This window comes from Anabrus simplex, chromosome 10, assembly GCF_040414725.1.
Source record: "Anabrus simplex isolate iqAnaSimp1 chromosome 10, ASM4041472v1, whole genome shotgun sequence".
Taxonomy (NCBI): Eukaryota; Metazoa; Arthropoda; class Insecta; order Orthoptera; family Tettigoniidae; genus Anabrus; species Anabrus simplex.
This window is the reverse complement of record NC_090274.1, coordinates 72,915,823-72,936,817: the sequence shown is the minus strand read 5'-3', so window position 1 is coordinate 72,936,817 and position 20,995 is coordinate 72,915,823. Positions and strand designations below refer to the sequence as shown.

General features: G+C 40.8%; 1 protein-coding gene across 1 annotated transcript in view; it reads right to left on the bottom strand.

The window, feature by feature from the left end:
• Positions 1-20,531: 20,531 nt before the first annotated feature.
• Rpn13 (regulatory particle non-ATPase 13) overlaps positions 20,532-20,995 on the bottom strand; it is a 65,700-nt gene continuing 65,236 nt past the window's right edge. The window contains exon 8 of the mRNA XM_067154978.2: positions 20,532-20,910. Within this exon, the coding sequence (XP_067011079.2) occupies positions 20,644-20,910 (267 nt within the window). The 3' untranslated portion in view covers positions 20,532-20,643. The remainder of the gene's footprint in view (positions 20,911-20,995) is intronic.

Here is a 20,995-nt window from a genome sequence, read left to right as displayed (position 1 = left end):
TGGATTTATGATGTGAGCCTTTGGGGCATCCATTTTAGCACTATTAGTGCAATCAATTGTAATATAAAAAAAGAAAATATTGGTTTAATGAATACACCACTTAGGCTCAAAATGTTAGTAAATGCGTTTGTGTTCCTCATTTCGTAAGCATACGTATAGAACAATTTTTTTTCATCTCCCTACTCTCGTTCACAAGAACCCTGTAAACGACCTTTTCCTGCCGACTGCAGTTGGGCTGGCGCATTCATCAAATAACAGGTAAGAAGGTAAGATCGACTATGCAGTGTTGTTTATGCCCTATAGGGTACAATATTTGTGAACTTTAAATGACTTCTCGTGATTGTCCAATGCCCATGTTCATAATAGTATTCGTATACATATACGTATTTGATTCGTATGGAGTAACACGATATTAAGTATCACAATGATACGGATTTAAATTCCGGAGAGTTGTCGCAAAAGTTAACATAAAAAGAAAATTTAAGACAAATGGATATGATATGAATTATGAAAAATACTAGTGGCATTTCCCTACGCTATATTTACAACAATCACAATACAATTAACGTATCTCAAATATTTATATCGGATTAGGAAAGGGAAAACTTACATACTACACTGACTCGACGTGAAACGCGGTTCACCAAAAGGATCTAGTGAGAACTAGATTGATCACCAACATTCACTCAGCACTCGGGCTGTTACCCATTAAACAACAAGACAACATATCAAAACCACGTGAAATTGCACAAAACACCATCCTGTAAGATAAAACATACATTGTCCTTTATTAAACAAGTGGAAAGCAATGGGGAACATTGCGTTCCTCTCCTGCGTTTGCGCAACAGAAAGTGCCTTCCTCTGTCACATATTTCCTGCTGTGCTGTGGGCTGAAAAGAAATGTTAGAACTCAATACTGTACTGAGGGCTTGGTTGCTGTTCGACAAGATTGTATTACGGAAATGACATCTCAATTCACACTCTCTATGTAAACACGGCTGATAAGTAAACCTGTAAGGCGAGCTCGTATTTCCTCAATTGCACGGAAACTCACATACAATCGTGCTTATTGCTAGCATGCTATAATAATTTAACACACACACATCAGACTTACTGGCCTGACATTTATTTCCCGTCAATTCTGATTCTCAATCATCTCTCAGAATACAATTGCAGGGCTATACTCACCTTTTTTGTGGCTTTATCACTTCATCAGGCATGCAATCAGCCTGCATAATCAACTTCATAAATCAGCATGCATTAAATCCTCTTATATTTCTTACAATCTCATCAGCCTTTCTCATTATAAATCCAGGTTCGGTTCCCATTCAAATCATTGTACGAAACAGTTTCCAACCCACATTGGAAGACTCCTTTCTCATTCAACGTTGCGATACAGCTCCACATGTGTTACAGCTCCTGAAATAACATGAGTCATGCAATCTAACTGTTACTAACTTTCTAAATGACAAAAAAAAATTGAATTTACTTTCAACGCAGCAAGTGTTTAACTCGGAAAGTGGATGATCTTGTCAATCTAATCCCCCTATCTCTAACATACAAGAATATCGGAGTAACTCTGAACTAATTAACATGCATAACGACACAAAACAAAATAAATCCTAACAACTCCCTCAATATCCCATCTATATAATCGTAAAGTAAAATAAAAATACAGTGGAACCTCGATTATCCGTTCCCGGAAAATACGTTTTCCCGGAATATACGTTCAAATTACGTGGTCCCGCGAGCATCGTAATTAAATCACGTTGTAAAAGTCCCGCATTATCCGTTCCTCGAAGAAACGATTTCCCGGATCAACCGTCCAGAAACTCCAGTCCCATCAACGCTAAATCCTCGATCAATCGTTTTTTCATAAACTGTATCTCACGAAAGGACGGCTATGGCATATTTAAGGATCTTGGCGTTAACGCCCCGTCACTGCGATAATTAAAGCAAGTACTGTACCGGTACTGAAAAGCGATCGGCGGTGAACTTGCATAAGGGACGATCTTAGCATCGCATTCGGGTGGTATTGTTCAGAGAATCTCGGAAAATCATAAAGCAGAGAGTGGCCACAACTGCAAGGAGACACGGCGCATTTCGACAGCTCTGCTTGAAGACGGAACGAGTTTCGTCAAATGTTCGCACTTATAAAACGTCCATATTATGTCCAGGGTTAGATGTTTATATTTTTACATTTTTTCGATCGTACTGCCGAAGAGGTTTTCGGCACTTTGCTCAGGGCACTGCAGAGTAACTGGGCTTTTAGGCAGGAATCGAAACTGCTCCTCCTTAATACAAATTCAGTATTTTTCATATTATCGTACCGTACATGATTATGTTAGCGAGACCAAAATAGATGTTGCACCTTACATTAAAAAAAAAAAGAAAGCCATGGGAGGTATTGGGATTGCCTATTACTGTTTAGGTCCTAATGAAAAGACTGGGAATTTTACGTTTTCGTGTTAAAATACCAAAAACCGCAGTCGTTTTATTTGCGCACGTTACATTTTAAATGGTTGGTATCATTTCAAACTCGTACTGACGTGCAGCGAGCGCGCTTTCCAGATGACCTCAAGGTCACGAATACCCCTAACCGTAATTTCTGAAGTTTTGATATTTCTTTTATCTCTCCTATTTGATTGGATTTGTGACGCGCAGAATGGAATCAAATACAGTAGAGACAATACACGACACTGAGCGAGATATCGAGGGACAGCTATTGGAGCTCACTCTAGCGGATAGACCTGAACGGTACTGATTCTGTCATAAGAGCACGTGTATTTTTGTGTGAAGTTTTTGGTGTTATTTATGCGTTTTCAGGGAGTTGACATAATTGAATAGTAGCGTGTGTCATTCCTTGATATCTCCTCTCAACATGAGGGGAAAGGTATGTGCTGTATTTGGCTGCAGTAATTACGAAGTAGAGAAAAATGCGCGCTCGTTCTTCAGGTTCCCTCGTGACAAGAACATGTAAGTAATATTGTGTTTGCATATATATTCTTCCAGTGACAGAGATTTTTATAGTACTTCATAATCTTCTGACCTGCTCGACCCATGTTTTAACGGGGTTAAAATATAATACGCATATTTTATTGTATAGTGCAGCAGTTAACCTTCGATACCGATGTGTTGTAGGTGTGATCTGTGGGTTTTGAAATGTCACAGAAGCGATTTGGATAAAGTGTACAAGAAAGAAGGGACGTTACGCTTGTATAAGAATTATAAGATCTGTTCAGATCATTTCCAGGCCAGCGACTTTAAAAATCCTCGACTATACAGCCAAGGGTATGTTACATTTTTACTCTAATTGTACGTAAATATTCCTCAAAGAATCACTATCGACAACATTTTCAAACTTTTCTTTCTTTTATCCCTCTTCTCAGATTAAAACCGGGATTTTATAGATTTCCTTTCTGTTAGTAGGCTTCATGTTAAGAGGAAAATTGTCCAGCTATTAAATGTTAATTCATTGCATCATATGTGTAAGGAATGTGCCGATATTTTTATTGACAAATGTCTTAATGTGATGATACATTGTTTTTACATGATTAAAAAAGACAAATCCAACCGTAAGATTTCAGGCAGGTATGCTAAAGCTAAAAAAGTAATGCATAAATGAAAGATCAAGCCATATCAGAGCAGTCCATTTCACACCTTGTTTATATGTCTAATTTCAGTCTTTGAATAATAACCTTTTAAATAATTCTTCATTCATTTATCCAGAATTGCTTTAGCAACTTCGAAGTTAATATCTCAATAACACTTTCTTTCTAGACGTAATTTATTTATCCATTTCCGTATATACATTTCCATTGATATTTGAATTTAGCGCGATTTGTTCAGGTCAAGTCACTAGGAGCGCCACCGTCGAATTGTCTCCCATTTTAGCAAGGCGAAATCCCTAAGTGTCGTGTATTGTCTCTACTGTATTTGATGGAATATAATGCATTCGAGAACTTTTAAGAATCGATACTTACATTCGAAACCATGTTTTCGAGTTCAACATAACCTTTAAAAGTCGATGTAGGCCTAATTTGCGCGGTACGAGATTTCCGGAAACTGACTACGAACAGTATATCGGAGACCAAATTACAATGAAAGATTAAGAAATGAACGGATTTCGCCATCATTTTGGGTGCTTTTGTATCTAATGTGCTTTATTTTATGAGATGAGAGAATTAAAAACTACTTGTGGTCGATTGTCGTTTGGCTTGGCGTTATTAGATTTTTCGAAGAGTTTGGCTAGCCTAATCAAAGTTGCTGAACTGAAAGAAGTTTTCACGGGAAACTGACGAAGATTCCCCTGTAAAACTCGCGTACCGGTAATTAATGCGGTTTCGCGGTCTAACATGCCCGCCTCTCATCCAGAGGGCCCGGGTTCGATTGCGACCAGGTCAGGCAATTATACCTGGATATAAGTCTGGTTCCAGTTCCACTCAGCCTACGTGATTACCTTTAATTGTGGAGCTATCTAATGGTGAGATGACGACCCCGATCTACAGAGCCGGGAATATCGGCCGAGAGGATTCGTGGCACTGACCATTCGCACCTCGTAATCTGCAGGCCTTCGGGCTGAGCAGCGGTCGCTTGGCAGGCAAAGTTCCACTGGGGCTGTAGTTTGGTTTGCTTTAGGAGTTTTTGTAAGATTATAATTATAAATATTTCATTTTTGTGATGTTTTGCCAAATTGTTGATGGTTTTCATTCATTCCCGGATTTTCCGTTTTCCCGTGTTGTACGTTTTATTTTCATGGTCCCTCGAAAAACGGAGAATCGAGGTTTCACTGTATAGAAATCATGCATTCCCCTCCTATCCGTATCTACAATATCACAAATGTAAAATAAACACATGCCGTCAGGCAAAAATTACGTTAAAGAAAAATCCCTACACTAAACTTCACTAGTATTAAACATAATTCATATAACATGCCATTTAATTTAAAAACATGCGTCTAATCTTTGACAACTCTCGGGACATTGGAACGGCACACATCCTTGCCCTGGTATTCTGTTACTCCATGTTCACCACAGCTTTAACACATGGAAACAATCTTCTTTCTTCTATGGGCGGTGCCATCTTCTTGATGAAAGTTCCTGTACACTGCAGCACAGACGACTTCAGGTAAATGCCTCTTCACCCCTCGATTTGCACGTGCCGAATAAACCCTTGTTAGCTGTTAACTAAGCCAACATTAATCTGACAGAACAAACACACGTAAAATTAAGGATACACACTTAAGGTTTTATACAGTTAGTTAGAGCGGCTCGCGGTTCGGTACGAAAGTCATTCGCGATACGCGACGGACACAAAAATGCAATACAACTCAGTGTCTCTTCTTCACTCACCAGTCTGCGGCTGATATTACCGTCTATTACTTTGGAGTAAAACTCTGTGTCATAATGAAATTGGCGATTTAGCAATGCACCAATTAATTGAGCAAACTTCACAACTAAAAGCACTGTTTCTCGGTCGAAAAGACCATACACTGTAATATGTCTATCCACGTGGCAACATTCGCGCACAAGTATCAGAGCAATATAGACCGACGTTCACTTAATCAGAGTGACGCTCCGAAAGCGTGGGACGCTTACGAAGCTTGGCTAACGCCGTTGTAGCTATAGGATTCCCGCATGTTCAAAAAAGCAACCAATCAGCGTGTTTGCTATTCACAATGACTTCTATATTAATTGAAATTAACATGAAACACACTCCCGATGACATAAAAAATGGCTCAGATTATTTCTATAGCGCATTCCTTTTCATTTTTTACTTTCCGACCTGTGGAAATCCGTCAACTAACAGAATTGATTCCTCTATACCGATATTTTCTTCATGCAGATATCCATGTTGGTCAACCTGGGATTTTAATTCCGCACGATCTAGACTCCATATTGACCACACCCACGCGTTCTAATTGGCTGAATGCTCCTCTTGGCCAACGTCTTTTACACGTGCCGAGATGTGCTAACTTCTGGTGACGGTGTGCCTTTCCCACGGTTCCAGGGAAGCATCGCGCAATATTCTGCGACTTTATGTCTCCATGGACTTCCGGTCTCAACTATCCTGCGATCTACTACTTTTACCATGCCCGACTGAAATTTATTTCAATAAAATTATCTAATATGGCAAATATATATCTGATTGTCTCTTATGGGCCGTCAGGATACGGCTCAGTACCATCACGTGTGGAACACAATGAGTCGACTTTTCTTGTGATTACTACCACTATGCCAGGAACAGTATGGTTTCCTGTGATTAGTATCACTGTCAGGAACATCATCGGTTTGCGTTGCTTATGAGTGGCGCCATTATGTAAGAAACACCATAGGTCTGCGTTAGTAGTACCACAATATGTGGAACACCGTGAGTCTATGTTACTTGTGGTTAGTACCATGAAATACCATAGTTCTACTTTACTCAAGAAAAATAACACTATGAGGGGCCGTTGACCTGGATTTTGGACCCCTTGAGACAACAAGCACCATCGATTTAGGATTGTGCTTTGAAAGCAGCCCCTTGGTCAGTATATACCATTGTTTTAAGTTAGTTTCTGGGAAGGTGAGGCATTGTGGGTCGGATCCACTGATTTTTTAAAGTTCATAATCATTCTTCGTGGTCTTTTTGAATTCTAGGTATTGGAATTATTTTTAACTTTTAATCTCCACATGAGGTTTGTGCGGGACAAAGCGGAGGTAGAACAAGTTTTTCTCCGGGTACTCCGGTTTTCCCTGTCATCTTTCATTCCAGCAACACTCTCCATTCTCATTTCATAGCATCTATCAGTCATTAATAAATCGCTTTGTGAGTGGCGACCCCATCGTACCTATATCCTATATATATGATTTATTCATTACATCCCTGACCCGGTCAATCACTGGAAATCAGGTTGTAGGTTTTCATTTTAACTTTTAATATTTTGAGTTGGATCTGCCAATTATTTTACATTCATTCATACAGACATTGTATGGAAAAAAGATGTGCCAATGAAGTGCAAGAAGGTTTTATACTCATCCTATTATAAATCTACACTGACCTATGCTTCAGCAGCCTGGACGATGACTAAGCGGAACCAAAGTAAGATACAAGCCGCTGAAATGAGGTTCTTGAGGAGCATGCAGAGAAAGACAAGATAGAATGCGAAATGAGGAAATAAGGAGAATCGTGGGAGTGTGTAAATTTCAAGAAGCAAAGCTAAAATGGTTTGGACACATGATGATGAGAATGCCCGGAGAGAATACCAAAGAGAATATTCACGGATACAGAGACTCCAAAGAGGCCTAGGGGACGGCCTAGAATGAAATAGAGGAGTTCTGTTGTGGACTGTATTGCAAATAGAGGAGTCGATAGCAATAAAATATTAGAAGAGGAGTGGTGGAAAGATCGAGTAAGGTGGAGGGCTATGGTACACTACCCTACCCAGAGAGAATCTGGAAAAGAGAATGGATGGAGAAGAAGGATTCATCCATTCATTCTTCATCATGTTTTGAATTCTGGTCTGTGGATGAATTTTAGAATTTTAAATTGTCATTACATTTCGTCCCATTTCATACCATTAGGGACCGATGGCGTAGATGTTAGGCCCCTTTAAACAACAAGTATAATCTGATTTGTTTAGGGCAGTCCAGGTCTTGCCTGATAGTTGAGATCCACTTGCAAGTTCAGCACCTGAGAAGATATTATGCAGGTGCACTTGTGTTGCAGATTCTCACCGACCTTTCCATTCTTCAAGACCATATCAGCAGCATCACGCGGAGTTGGACAAAGTGATTAAAGCCTCTTTAAGATTTAAAACTGGCCGGTCCCTGTGTATAGGTAGATTAGGAATCCTGGGGACCTTGCGGAATTCTCTGATAAGGGCAGGAGATCTGCGCAAATTAAGTAGTATTATACCCGTCAGCAGTGGAAGCCAGTGAAATGGAGTAGATTTGATTACACCAGATGTTATGCGCATGGTAATGTTCAGTTGGGTATCAATAAACCTTGTATGATGACTGTTCATCCAAACCGGTGCACAACACACAGCAATTGAGAACACCAAACTCGAGGCTGAAAATCGTAGGGTGGTTGCTGAAGATCCCCAGGTAATTCCACATAATTTATGAAGAATGTTATCAGTTGAATTTCGGAGCTAAGTTTAGAAGGTGTTGCTTGAAGGAGAGTGTTTGGTCCAAGATGACACCAAGATATTTTTGGTTCTAATTATGATGAAGAACTCTGCCTATGAAACGGGAATGGTCGCAGAACAATAAAAATTTCTTGGCTGTAAACACCTGGTAGCCTCAAATAAAATGTCTGCTTGAGCTGCAGTGAGTCAGAAATTCTGTTGCGTGCGCAATTCGTTAGAAGAAGCTGCCTCAAAGTACCCCCTCACACAGTTGGTGTGAGCCAGATTGGAATGAAGCGGCCATCTGATAGTGTATGTGGTGTCAGGTTGATGTCATAGTTGATCGGGCTGGAAATCCGGTGAGTTGGCTCAGCGCAGGACTGTGTGGTGCACTTTCAGTCTTTCCATACTTGGATTTGTTATGGGAGATCAAGGTTATTTTTCAGCAGCTAGTATAACATCAGTGTAGAGAAGTGTTAGTGCAGGTCTACTGTATGTATCCATTGCAAGGATGATGAGAAGTGATGATAGTGCCATGCCCAACTATTCTCCAGACCACCTTTCGAACAGACTAATGTGGAAGTAACGTCATGGCCTTGTCACACTCAGCTCGGTTACCAAATGAATCAGCGCGCGATTGAAATTGTACTGCAGCACAGTTCAAAGATTGTAACTTGAGCACATTTAAAAGAATTAATGCATTAACATATTTGTTTTAGTGGAGTCTCATACCGCCACTTAATGGCTACAAAAAAACCCTTGACAATACAGGCCTTGAAGGGCCTTGGCCTACCAAGCGACCGCTGCTGAGCCCGAAGGCCTGCAGATTACGAGGTGGAATGTGGTCAGCACGACGAATCCTCTCGGCCGTTATTCTTGGCTTTCTAGACCGGAGCCGCCATCTCACCGTCTGATAGCTCCTCAATTCTAATCGCATAGGCTGAGTGGACCTCGAACCAGCCCTCAAGTCCAGGTAAAATTCCCCTGACCTGGCCAGGAATCGAACCCGGGGCATCCGGGAAAGAGGCAGTCACGCTACCCCTACACCACGGGGCAGGCACTTAACGGCTACATCTTAAGATAATTAATTCACTGAATTAAATTATGTATCACCCACAATTTCATGCTTAAAGCACTGCAGACTACTTCTTTGCCATGCACAATAAGCATTACATACACTGAATTATTATTATCATAATATATATTAGGCGTACATTATTTTATTATTATCTAATTATATCGCCTGATTCCAGTCGAAGACCAGACCAGGAAGGAATGATGCTCTACCTATCTCCAAGTATTTGAATTGCACCGGCTGGAGAAATCTGTCAGCAGTAATCCCGCCGACAAAAGTTTTTGCTCAGAAATGCTTTTAAATAGAAAGAATCATTTTTCTCTCGCCGGACGTACAAATCTTGCGTTTCTTTCTCAACTGGTGACTGTTTGTTTGGATCCATTGTGTGAAAGTCTATGTACACACAATAATATCCAACAACGAGAAAGAGTAAGAACAAACCAACAAACGTGAAAGAGGCTCGAATAATTAATCATTAGTGCACAATATGTAAATACACGTCTTCTTTATAGCGAAGCACACCAGTAGCGGCGATTGGAGGCGTGATGCCCCCAATTACACTTTCATTCCATTTTAGCCACCTGAAACTAAAAATTATTAAAAAGAGGTAAAGGTTGTCTTATTAACTAATTCTTTTCTTCATTTTCTTTAATTATTCTTTCTTTCTTAAACTGTTTACAGTCCAGGGTTGGTTTTCCCCTCGGACTCAGCGAGGGATCCCACCTCTACCGCCTCAAGGGCAGTGTCCTGGAGCATGAGACTTTCGGTCAAGGGATACAGCTGGGGAGGAGGACAAGTACATCGTCCAGGCGGCCTCACCTGCTGTGCTGAACAGGGGCTTGGGGACATGGGAAGATCAAAAGGGATAGACAAGGAAGAGGGAAGGAAGCGGCTGTGGCCTTAAGTTAGGTACCATCTCGGCATTTGCCTGGATGAGAAGGGAGAAACCACGGAAAACTACTTCTAGGATGGGTGAGCAGGGAGTCTAAGCCCCCGAGGCTGAGTGGACCCCGTTCCAGCCATCGTACCACTTCTCAAATTTTGTGGCAAAGCCGGGAATCGAACTTGGGCCTCCTGGGGTGGCAGCTAATCACACTAACCACTACACCACAGAGGCGGACTTCTTTAATTATTAATAGAATTATTAGGGAATATGCGCACAAAATGTCGTTCGTTCTTGTATAGCGCCACAGCAAGTAGTGGACTCTGCATGTGTCGTGAGGAAGGGTAGTAGTGGCCCCTCTCTCATAAGCTAACTTATCGAGATAGGATTACAAATCTAGTTTCATTGTACAATAGAACTTTTTTACACACATTACAGATGCTGAAAGTGCTTGCTCTTTAGCCATTCTGCAAACATCTACATAATAGTCTCTTTGAGAAAGAGGTAATAGTGGGTCGTATTAAATCAGACAGACCATCATCACTGTTCGGAGTGCTAAAGTTTGTGTAGGCCTTAAAGTGCTTTCCTATGCAGGACGGACTTCATATATTCATCACACTTCTCTTTCCTGAAAGTAATTATTCCTACTCTGCCCTGTTCTATCTAAATAGCTGATGCTGAACACACTTATCCGATTGAAGTCCGAATTTATTCCGAACTTGTTTGACCCCTGTGACTGAATATTTTTAGCTTAGTTCTAATGTAAGGGATGACTGTCCTGAAGGATCAGAACACTGGAATATATTTTTCCTGACTTAAAAATAGGTTTTGTGTGGCCAAACTGACAACTGAATACAATATTTCAGGGGCATCCAAAGTTTTCTTTGTGTGGTGTTTTGAAAGTCTTCCAAATGAAGACGAACAAGGCACTTACTGCACTGGAATATAAAGCTTTCTTTGTGCTCCAGTAATCATGTACGTTAGTTTTGTATTCTGTGAAATAAGCCTTCATTGCATGTACCAGGAATGCCTACGGCCTGGAACATTGTGTTTTTAATTCGCAAAGTTGGTGTGATGGGGAAAAAATTAACATCGGATCCTGATTCAGGATGCAGAAGTCATCCTAAAACGCAATACAGGATGGCAGCAATGAAACCATCGCAGGACAGTGTTATCACTTCTACACAAAATGCTTTCCACTAATACTCCTAACTACCTATCTTCACCTTTTTCTTACCTCTCGTCCTATCACGACAACAATACAAGATCTGGCTCCTCCCTTGCCATACCTAAAGCAGCACTGTTGTTTACAACCGCTCCTTCATAATCTGCTGTGTCCAGGTCATGGAATTTGCTATCTGCGAACATTAGAGACAATCCCCTCATCGCAAGTTTAAAGCGGCTTGCCGCGGGCATTTGCTGAGTAGATCCCGCTGCCCTGCTGGATAATTTTTGAGTGAATGAAGCAATATAGTTATGTCATTTATGTGTACTTTATTTTGTGCATTTTCAAAATAAGGATTATATTATTATTATTATTATTATTATTACTGTTACCATGTTTTGGTGGGTCAGCAGAGGTGAAAGAAGGTGCGGGCTGGAATGGGTCTAACTACAAGTCCAAAAGATAAATTTAAAATTTAAATAAAGGTTATATTTTCAATAGACAACAAGGTTTAACAATTTTCACTAGGTGAAATAACAAAATATCAGGTACAATATTTTACAAACGAAAGTACAAGTTAAGGGGTCTTTACAAATCCTGGGCTACGAGCCCCAAAGTTTAACAATCTGAGCTCTCAGCTCACAACCACATATTTTAGAAAAGGGCAGAAATTCCCTCAATACCATGGAGCACTTGCTCCCAGTAATCAAAATGTCACGCCTCCCCGAGGCACCTTTCAAAATAGAAGAAAGAGCTGATCCGCTATCAATCTTTCAAGCCCATTAAAGGCAATAACAGACTATTACCTGCCATCAAGGCACAACTTATAATGGAACAGGGGTACCTCGTACCCAATCTACTAGGCCTTCGTAGGAAGGAAAACAAAACGGGTTAAGTTAATGGCCCAAAATACAAAGCTGAATGGAGGCGAGTACTTGCACTCCTACATGAAAGCTTGTTAAAACCTAAGTGGCGCTAAGCCGATACACAGGGGCTATTCCCATACTATAGAGGTGACTCGTATAAGAAAAATAATTTAACACATTAATGAAGAGAAGAAAATCGGTTATGAAAACGTAGTCACCTCAAATCCAAATTGAAGGGGAGCTCGAGAGGATAAGGCACTCTCTATCCCCGATTTACAGTTAAAGTAGTAATAAAATGTTTTACAAAGATGGAAAAAAGATTTACATGTTTTAAGTTGAAGGTTACATATTAAAGGTTTCGGACCTGTCCCGCGGGTTAAACTGCTGAGCTAGCAAGGAAAAAGAAATATGTTAAACGGCCATTACCTTGTTAAAGAGCTGCTGCCCGAAGAAAGAGGCGCTACCCGCCCCCTGCTATACTTCCATACACTAAGCTAGATGTTGTTGAAGTGGCGGAGAGCCCGGAAAATCAGCAGTTTTTAAACCCTCGTGGAAGATTCGAGACCTTTCATGAATAATAAAGACACGCCCACTCAACTTTATTGGGTAGCCAAGAGTTACACATGGAAATTCGAAGAAGAAACCTCTGAGAGGTGGAAAATTAATTACAGAAATTACTGATTGGCTAAGTTCAAAACAGGCGGAAAGAAAGCTTAATATTGCCAACCCACAAATGAAAGAACAAAATGTAGTAAAGACCAAAACTTATAAATACAAAATTTCTTCAACAAAAGTTCCTTCACTTCGCACCAGGGTGCATGATCATAGTTTTTTGGGTAGACACATCTGTTAGCGAATGTCCACACTTCTTGATCCATAGAAAACAAAACACGTTGAAATCCACACAGTATAGACAACTTTGTAATCCCAAAATTTATAGTAGAGACCTCTTCTGAGAAACGTCATGAATTAATACAGTTCTAAAAGTTCACAGTTTCTCCGGTAGAGGAGGATTTATTGGCGGAAGATTTAAATTTGCGGCGTAGAGGTGTACCGCCCGGTACAATTACTATTGTTATTGCAATAATATTGTGTTATTTGTAATTATACCAAACCAAACCCCATGGCGCAATAGTCCCGAAGGACCTTGGCCTACCAAGTGACCGCTGCTCAGACTGAAGGCCTGCAGATTATGAGTTGTCGTGTGGTCAGCACGACAAATCCTCTCGGCCGCTATTCTTGGCTTTCTTGACCGTAGGCTGAGTGGACCTCGAACCAGCCCTCAGAACCAGGTAAAAATCCCTGAGGTGGCCAGGAATCGAACCCGGGATCTCCGGGTAAGAGGCAGGCACGCTACCCCTACACCGCGGGGCGGGCATTTGTAATTATAAGTTATGTAAATGTATAGTCTTCTAGTGTAAGAGAGGACGTTGAGCCCTAACTTCGCCACCAATAAAGGCAATATCTCTATCTACCATGCTGCTTTATGGTGTCAAAGGATAAACACTTTGTCAATGTACCGATGCAAGCCTTTGAAATATGGATGTATCTCGGAATATTCAAGTCACCACGCTGGAAAGCAAACTATTTCAGTCACACTTCCAAAGTGACAAATGCAGCTTCTTCGGAGTGAAGACCCCAACAATTATAAATTTTATGAGAATGTTTTCATGGTCAGGTTAGTTAGCACATTCCATGGAACGTTTGCGTCCCAACACCTGGCGTATATGAATGTTATCTTCAGGATTGCCACCTGTGGAAGAAATAAGCATTTGCTTTACTGTTGCTGCTAGACTTATTTCTCCTAACTACACTAGCAATGTGCACAGGTACAGATTTATGCTGCTCAGAATGGGACTCACAAGGTTAGTAGCAGAAGACTTAACCCTCACATGCACAAATTTTGAAAAGGATTTTTAAAAAAAAATTAATTCTCATGTTTCTAGTCAGGAAATACAATAAATAATACCATCTAACACAAATTTCAACAAATTGACTGTTACAACTGTCCAAAAATGAGAGGCCTCATATGAGGCTTAAGTGTACCAATGACATCTTTTTGATTACTAGCAGTATAGATAGATGCATTGCAACAGGTATCTAGAAAACATGGTTTAGCCATCTTATAGTAATGTTTACTCAAATATAATGTATAATACATCCATATACTAGTAATAATAATAATAATAATAATAATAATAATAATACCCGTGTGGGGATTTACCGGTTACCTCCATCGGGCGCGTCCCATTGGAATTGGGGAAGCTCGCTGGCTCTGCCGCCAGCAGAGTCAGAGGGTAGTAGGGAAATAAAATACCACCGTGAAAAAAAAACTGGTCCCTTGCCAGGGTTACGGCGAAGACTGGTAAATGACCAGAAGCCAGAAAACATCTTGAGGCAACATCTAGGGCTAACAACCCTAGTTGTAAAAGGATGGGTACCCGTCCAAAGCAAAGTAAAGTCAAAAAGCATGATGGCACAACATTTCAAGAAACATACCCCAGGGGGTAAATCTTCGGATAAATCCCTCGTCGTGAACGCCACGGCGCACGAGTCTCGTTTGGATTCTGGGGGAGACTCGACATCATGCAAGAGACGAGTCGGAGCGTCTCGGTGTACCCCGAAGAGTCAAAAACTCAGGCCAAAATCTAAAACCTTTCTAGCAACTTTCAACATAAATTCACTTACACAAACTGGCAAGCTGAAAACCCTCACCAAAGCTCTTCACGAAAATCAGATATCCATAATGGCCCTACAGGAAACAAGGTACCCAGATGAAGAGATTTTTGAATCTGAAGGCTACCGATTTTTCAAGAGCAAAGCGCAAAAAGGAATCCTCAATGGAGCTGTGATGCTTGGAACCGCGTTTGCTGTTAGAACCAAGATCCTTAAATCGGTTGCAAATTTCGAACCTGTGAATGACAGATTGTCCATACTCACAATTAAATGCGCGAACAAAACCTACGCCCTAGTTAACGCACATGCTCCTACAAACGATAAGAACAAGTCTGATCCAGACGAAGTTGATAATTTCTGGGACCTACTGGATGAAAAATTAAACAAAATCCCCAAACACCATGTCAGGCTTCTTTTGGGTGACTTCAATGCCCAACTAGGTCGTGAACAGAAGTACAAGAAAGTTATAGGAAATTACCCTGCTCACAAAAGAACCAATCCCAACGGCAAAAGACTGGTGTCCATTTGCGAAAATCACAACCTGCAGGTCATGTCGACCCACTTTCGCCATCTACCCAGAAAGCAAATGACTTGGCGTTCTCCCGTCCAAGCTCTCTGAGAGTTCCAAATTGATCATGTTGCAATCTCCAGGAGAAACAGCCCTGAGATTATGAATGTGAAGGTAAAGAAAGGCATCAATGTGGCCTCAGATCATTATATGTCTCTTATCAAATTCAAACCAATTCCCGCAAACACAAGGAAGACAACCAAACGGATCACACGCTTCGACAATGATAAACTTCGGCAAAGGGTCGAGAAGTTCCAGGAGAAAGCTAGACCAAATGACTGTGACTTTAACAACACCAAAAGTCTCCTTGTTGAGGCCGCCAAAGATGTTGCAGAAATCAAGAGAAGCAAAAAGCATGCCTGGTGGAATGGTGCCTGCGAATCAGTCCTCCAAGAAAGACTGAATGCGTGGAAACAGTACTACTCTACAAAATCAGAAAATGATTGGGAAACCTACAAAACCCAACGTGCCCAAGCAGCTAGGGTGTTCAGAACTGAGAAACGTAAATACGAAAAATCTCTCATTGAAAAGATAGAACAAAACTTTAGGAAGAATGAAAGCAGAGAGTACTACAGAGCCTTCAAACGCAAACTCACTGGCTATAAACCACCATCTCTATGCTTTGAGCGAAAGGACGGCTCACTGGCGACGTCAAATGAAGAAAATTGCAGCATTCTGGCAGACTACTTCAAGAATTTACTTAACTGCTCTAAACCGCAAAGCCCCATTGAAACCAAGGAACCCTTACTCGGGTACCCAGATTCCAGACCACCCGACAGAGATGAAATCAAGCGCCACATTGCCCGTCTCAAAAATAACAAAGCGCCGGGGGAAGACTCAGTAGTAGCAGAATTATGGAAATATGCCCCAGAGGAATCACTTGATATCTTGCAAAGGCAAATAGAAGAAATTTGGAACAAGGAGACCCTACCCGAAGATTGGAAAATAGCTTTGATCCATCCATTACACAAAAAAGGCAGCATGAAGAACATCAACAACTACAGAGGAATATCTTTGCTACCCGTGACTTACAAAATTCTATCACTTGCCATCCTGGAGCGTTTGGAAGCACAAGTCGATCATCAAATAGGTGAATACCAGGGAGGGTTCAGAAAAGGTCGCTCAACAGCTGAACAGATCCAAAATCTCAAAACGATCATCAGATATTGTACACTAAGGTCCAAGCAGTATGTGTCTGTCTTTGTGGACTTTAAGAAAGCGTACGACTCCATTGACCGGGAAGTCCTGCTAAACATCTTAAATGAATTTGGAGTTGATTTGAAACTGCTGGCATTAATTAGAGCCACCCTGACCGATACAAAATCCAAAGTGAAGTTCCACGGATGTCTCTCGCATTCCTTTGACATCAAAACAGGAGTCCGACAAGGTGATGGGCTATCCCCGATACTCTTCAACTGTGTTCTTGAAAAGATCAGAACCTGGCGGGTGAGATTACAGGAAACCAACTACAGTCCATTGAGAATAGGAACCAAATCTAAGGGGATCGCAACAGACTGCTTAGCATTTGCCGATGATATTGCTGTTCTCTTAAACGACATAGAAACTGCTAGAGCTCAAGTTGAAATTTTAAAGGAAATTGACGAACAAACTGGTTTGCAGATATCGTTTGAGAAAACAGAAGTAATGACTAACATCAAAGAGGCTCCACCAAAACTCCATACAAAATACGGGGACATCACCCGAGTAGACAAATTCAAATACCTGGGTGAGATCATCATGAAAAATGGACTGGACAAAGCACTTCAGGAGTGAGTACGCAAACTGGAAATAGCCTACCAAACATCCCGCACAATCTACAACAAAAAATGCCTTTCCCAAAACACCAAGATACGTCACTATGAAACAGTTCTGAAGCCAGTAGTTCTATATGCAGCCGAAACCCTGTCTCTAAATGCCAACAAAGGACTCCTTGAAGAACTGGAGAAAAGAGAACGCAAAATTGTGAGAGGAATCTTGGGATCAAAGTACAGAAATGGAGTCCATCAAAAGAGATCCAATAAGGAAGTCTACAGCAAAATAGAGAAAATTACCAACACAATCAGAAAAAGACGGGCACGATTTTACGGTCATCTGAAAAGAATGGACGGAAGAAAGTTAACTAAAGAAATATTTCACTTTTTTGGATCAAACCCCAAAACCACAATTCCCTGGTTTAGAAATACCAAAGAAGACCTTCAAATGCTACATATCTCAGCTGAAGACGCCCTTAACAGAGATCTCTTCCGCAAGAAAATATTGACGAACGGGCTAAACCGAGACGAGCAACTGAAGAGAAGACACGGTGCCCCTTGGACAGAGGAGCGTAAGCAGGCCCACTCACAAAGAATGAGGGAAATTTGGGCTCTAAAGAAGGCCAAGTTCAGTGTCAAATGCAACAAGACTTAACGTGGTCCTTGATGGCCCCAGCGAATTATATATATATATATATATATATAAGTAATAATAATAATAATAATACATAAATAGCACAGACAAATAATTGTCATTCCAAATCAATTTGTACTGCACAGATGAATCTTTATATCTAAGGGATGTACATACTGTATCATACTGTATGTATCGGGGAGTCATATCTTCCTTGATTCTTCTCCCTGAATGATGAAACACAGTCTTCTTGTTGCTTAGTCCAGCATGTTGTCAGCAATAGAGGAAGGTCTTGTACCATGTGTCGGACTCCAGTACTGTCTTAGTCTTGCATATCGTAAATAGGTAATCATATAGTTGATACCGAAATACACTTTCAACTCTGGGACTGTAAGTCTAAAATTGTCTCTACCCTTCTGGGTGGCATACAGATTACTAGCATCAACTCCTTCCTGCATGAATTCTTCAGGGAACATGGATAAAAAATATCTGATGTATGTGTGCCCTGAAATTGGGGAATGTTGCTCACAAGACCATTTCCTTTTTCATCAAACCACAGAAGCGGCCGTGGATTTATCTGAAGACCATTTATTTTATTGGTTGCAAGTGACGGTGGTTGTGGTGATAGCTCCTGAGAATCATTTACACTATTGGGTGAATCATCTTCACTGTCTGATGGCTGTGGCTCCACATTCTCAGATGGAACCCAGAGTTCATCCTCTGATCCAGAAAAATCATCTGAGCTTTACGTGTACAGCATGTTATGGATCTCACTGTTGATAGCACATCCCTCAAGCCTACATTCTAAAAAATAGTATAAAATATAACTATTAGCCACACCAGTAAATCAATATTATAACTTATACACATCTGGGCCAATTTTAGTTTATGCTATTATAGATATCACAAAAGTAGGCTACTTTTTAATCCTAAACACATTATATATATTTGGTACCAATAAGGGCGTTACTACCTTTGTTTCTTACGTTGTTCCTCCTGTGAATCATTACCAGGGTTTACTGAACTGGAAGAACGTGACGGACCAGGATCTCCATCCATGTTTACGTACAGTATATATAAACAAAATAACAAGTGTTACAGGATGCAATTATCATGCAATCAAGAGAATTTCAGGTTAACAAGTCAATATTAGCAGGATATGCTCCACAAAGGAGCGATAAACTGAACTGTATGACAGGAGTAAAATGGAAGGTTAGAATCCATCCTGCACCCTTCAACACAGATAGGCCTCATGTGAGGTCTCACATTCAAACACAAATAACATGATCCACAATAAAGATAGTTGTTATAATGTTATGTATTAATGATATCACATGCTTTACAAACCTAAAAATAATTTTACTTACCTCCTAGTTGATATCTGCCGAGCAACACACGTCACTGAACATTCACAGATGCAATAACAACACAACTTCAAAGAATATCACAGCAGAGATGCAAGTTCTGGGTCCTTACAGTGCTGCAATCTGTCCCACGCTCATGAAACTATAAAGTGACCTTACTTGAGGTCTATGTGTAGCAATGGAAACGTGACAGAAAACTTCTGTTGTCATGGAGACTTAGCATGACAATTCAAATATCAATTAATTTCAGACCTCATATGAGGCTTTCATGCACGAGAGGGTTAACATTAAATGTGGTCTCATCTTCATTTCTATATTACATAAGACTCTCAAGCATGGTCAGAGTCAGTGAGCAACAGATTCCTTCAACTTTGGATGTAGATGAAAGTGATTTTTCATTTGAAGAGTTCGAAAATGAAAATTTAAGTAGCGAGTCTTCTCAGTCCAAGAGCGATTCAAGTGCCCCAGAGAATGAAACAGCTGACAAAAGGACTGACGTGATTAACTTAGACCCAGGACCTTCAAGTACAATTCCGATATATTTTACTAATCAGTGACCTATTTTACATTCATCTTTTGACATGGCAACCGAACCTACAGAGAATTTTTCAATATTTTTTAATACCAAAATGTTGACATAATTCACCAGAAAACAGTCATTCAGGGAAAAAACAGGCAACACCTCCAACTAGTACATGCAAAACCCATGGTGTTCCTCACATAGTGGGTACTAATTACAAGTAACGCAGACTCATAGTGTCGTTCATTTAGTGGTACTAATCACAGGCAACGCCCAGACCCGTGGTGTTTCTCACAATGGTACTAATCATAGGCAACATAACCTCATGGTGTTCCGCATATAGGGGTATTAATCACAGGGACCGGTACTATCCCATGGTTTCCTCATATAGTGGATACTAATCACAAGTAACACAGACTTATGGTGTCGTTCATATAGTAGTACTAATCACAGGAAACGCCCAGACTTGTGGTGTTTCTCACAATGGTACTAATCACAGGCAACATAAGCCCGTGGTGTTCCACATATAGTGGTACTAATCACAAATAACGTAGACTCACGGTGTCGCTCATATAGTGGTACTAATCACGGGTGCTGTAAAACCCATTCAGACTCCCCTTGCGTCGCTACTGATCACAAACCTATTGTGTACCTAACACAGTGGTACTACTCGCAAATAAAGGCGACCCATGGTGTTCCTCGCATGATGGTATTAATTACAAGTAGTCTCATGGTTCTAATTCCATCATCCCTTTGTCACCTCTTACAACAGGCAGGGGATACCGTCTGTTTCCCCCACCCACAGGGGGTAGATGGTTTCTAAGATTCACGCATGACAACAGACAACAGTGTACGTGGTGATACGGTATTCTGGCATTTAGGGAATAGGGAGAAAGGACAACAAAGTGTCAATGAAATGTCACTTTCCCAAAGACAATATATTTGGCAATTTAACTATGAACAATAAATTTTTGGGTAGTGCTAATCAGAAAATGCAAGTGTTATTGCTGCATACAATAATGAGTTCTGTGCTAATCCATGGACATGCCCTCATCTTCATCATCATCTTTGCCACGCGAAGGAGGATCATCTTTCTTTTTGCGCTTCTCATCTCCTCCAGGTTGTTTCTCTGCAGGTTCCTCCTTGCCTCCAGCTATTGTTGCCTTCTGGAGAGCTTTGACAAACTCTTCCATGTTGCCCTGGTTGGCAGCATCAACAGCTTCTGCCCCCACTTCAAACTGCTGGACAATAGGCCCTAACTGACCCGACTGTAGGGCAGCACTGAACATGCTTAAGGCCTTGAACATAACAGAGCACAGTGTCTCAGGCAGCTGCTGAACATCATCTTCAATAAAAATATAAAGTATTCAGGCTTCTCACAAT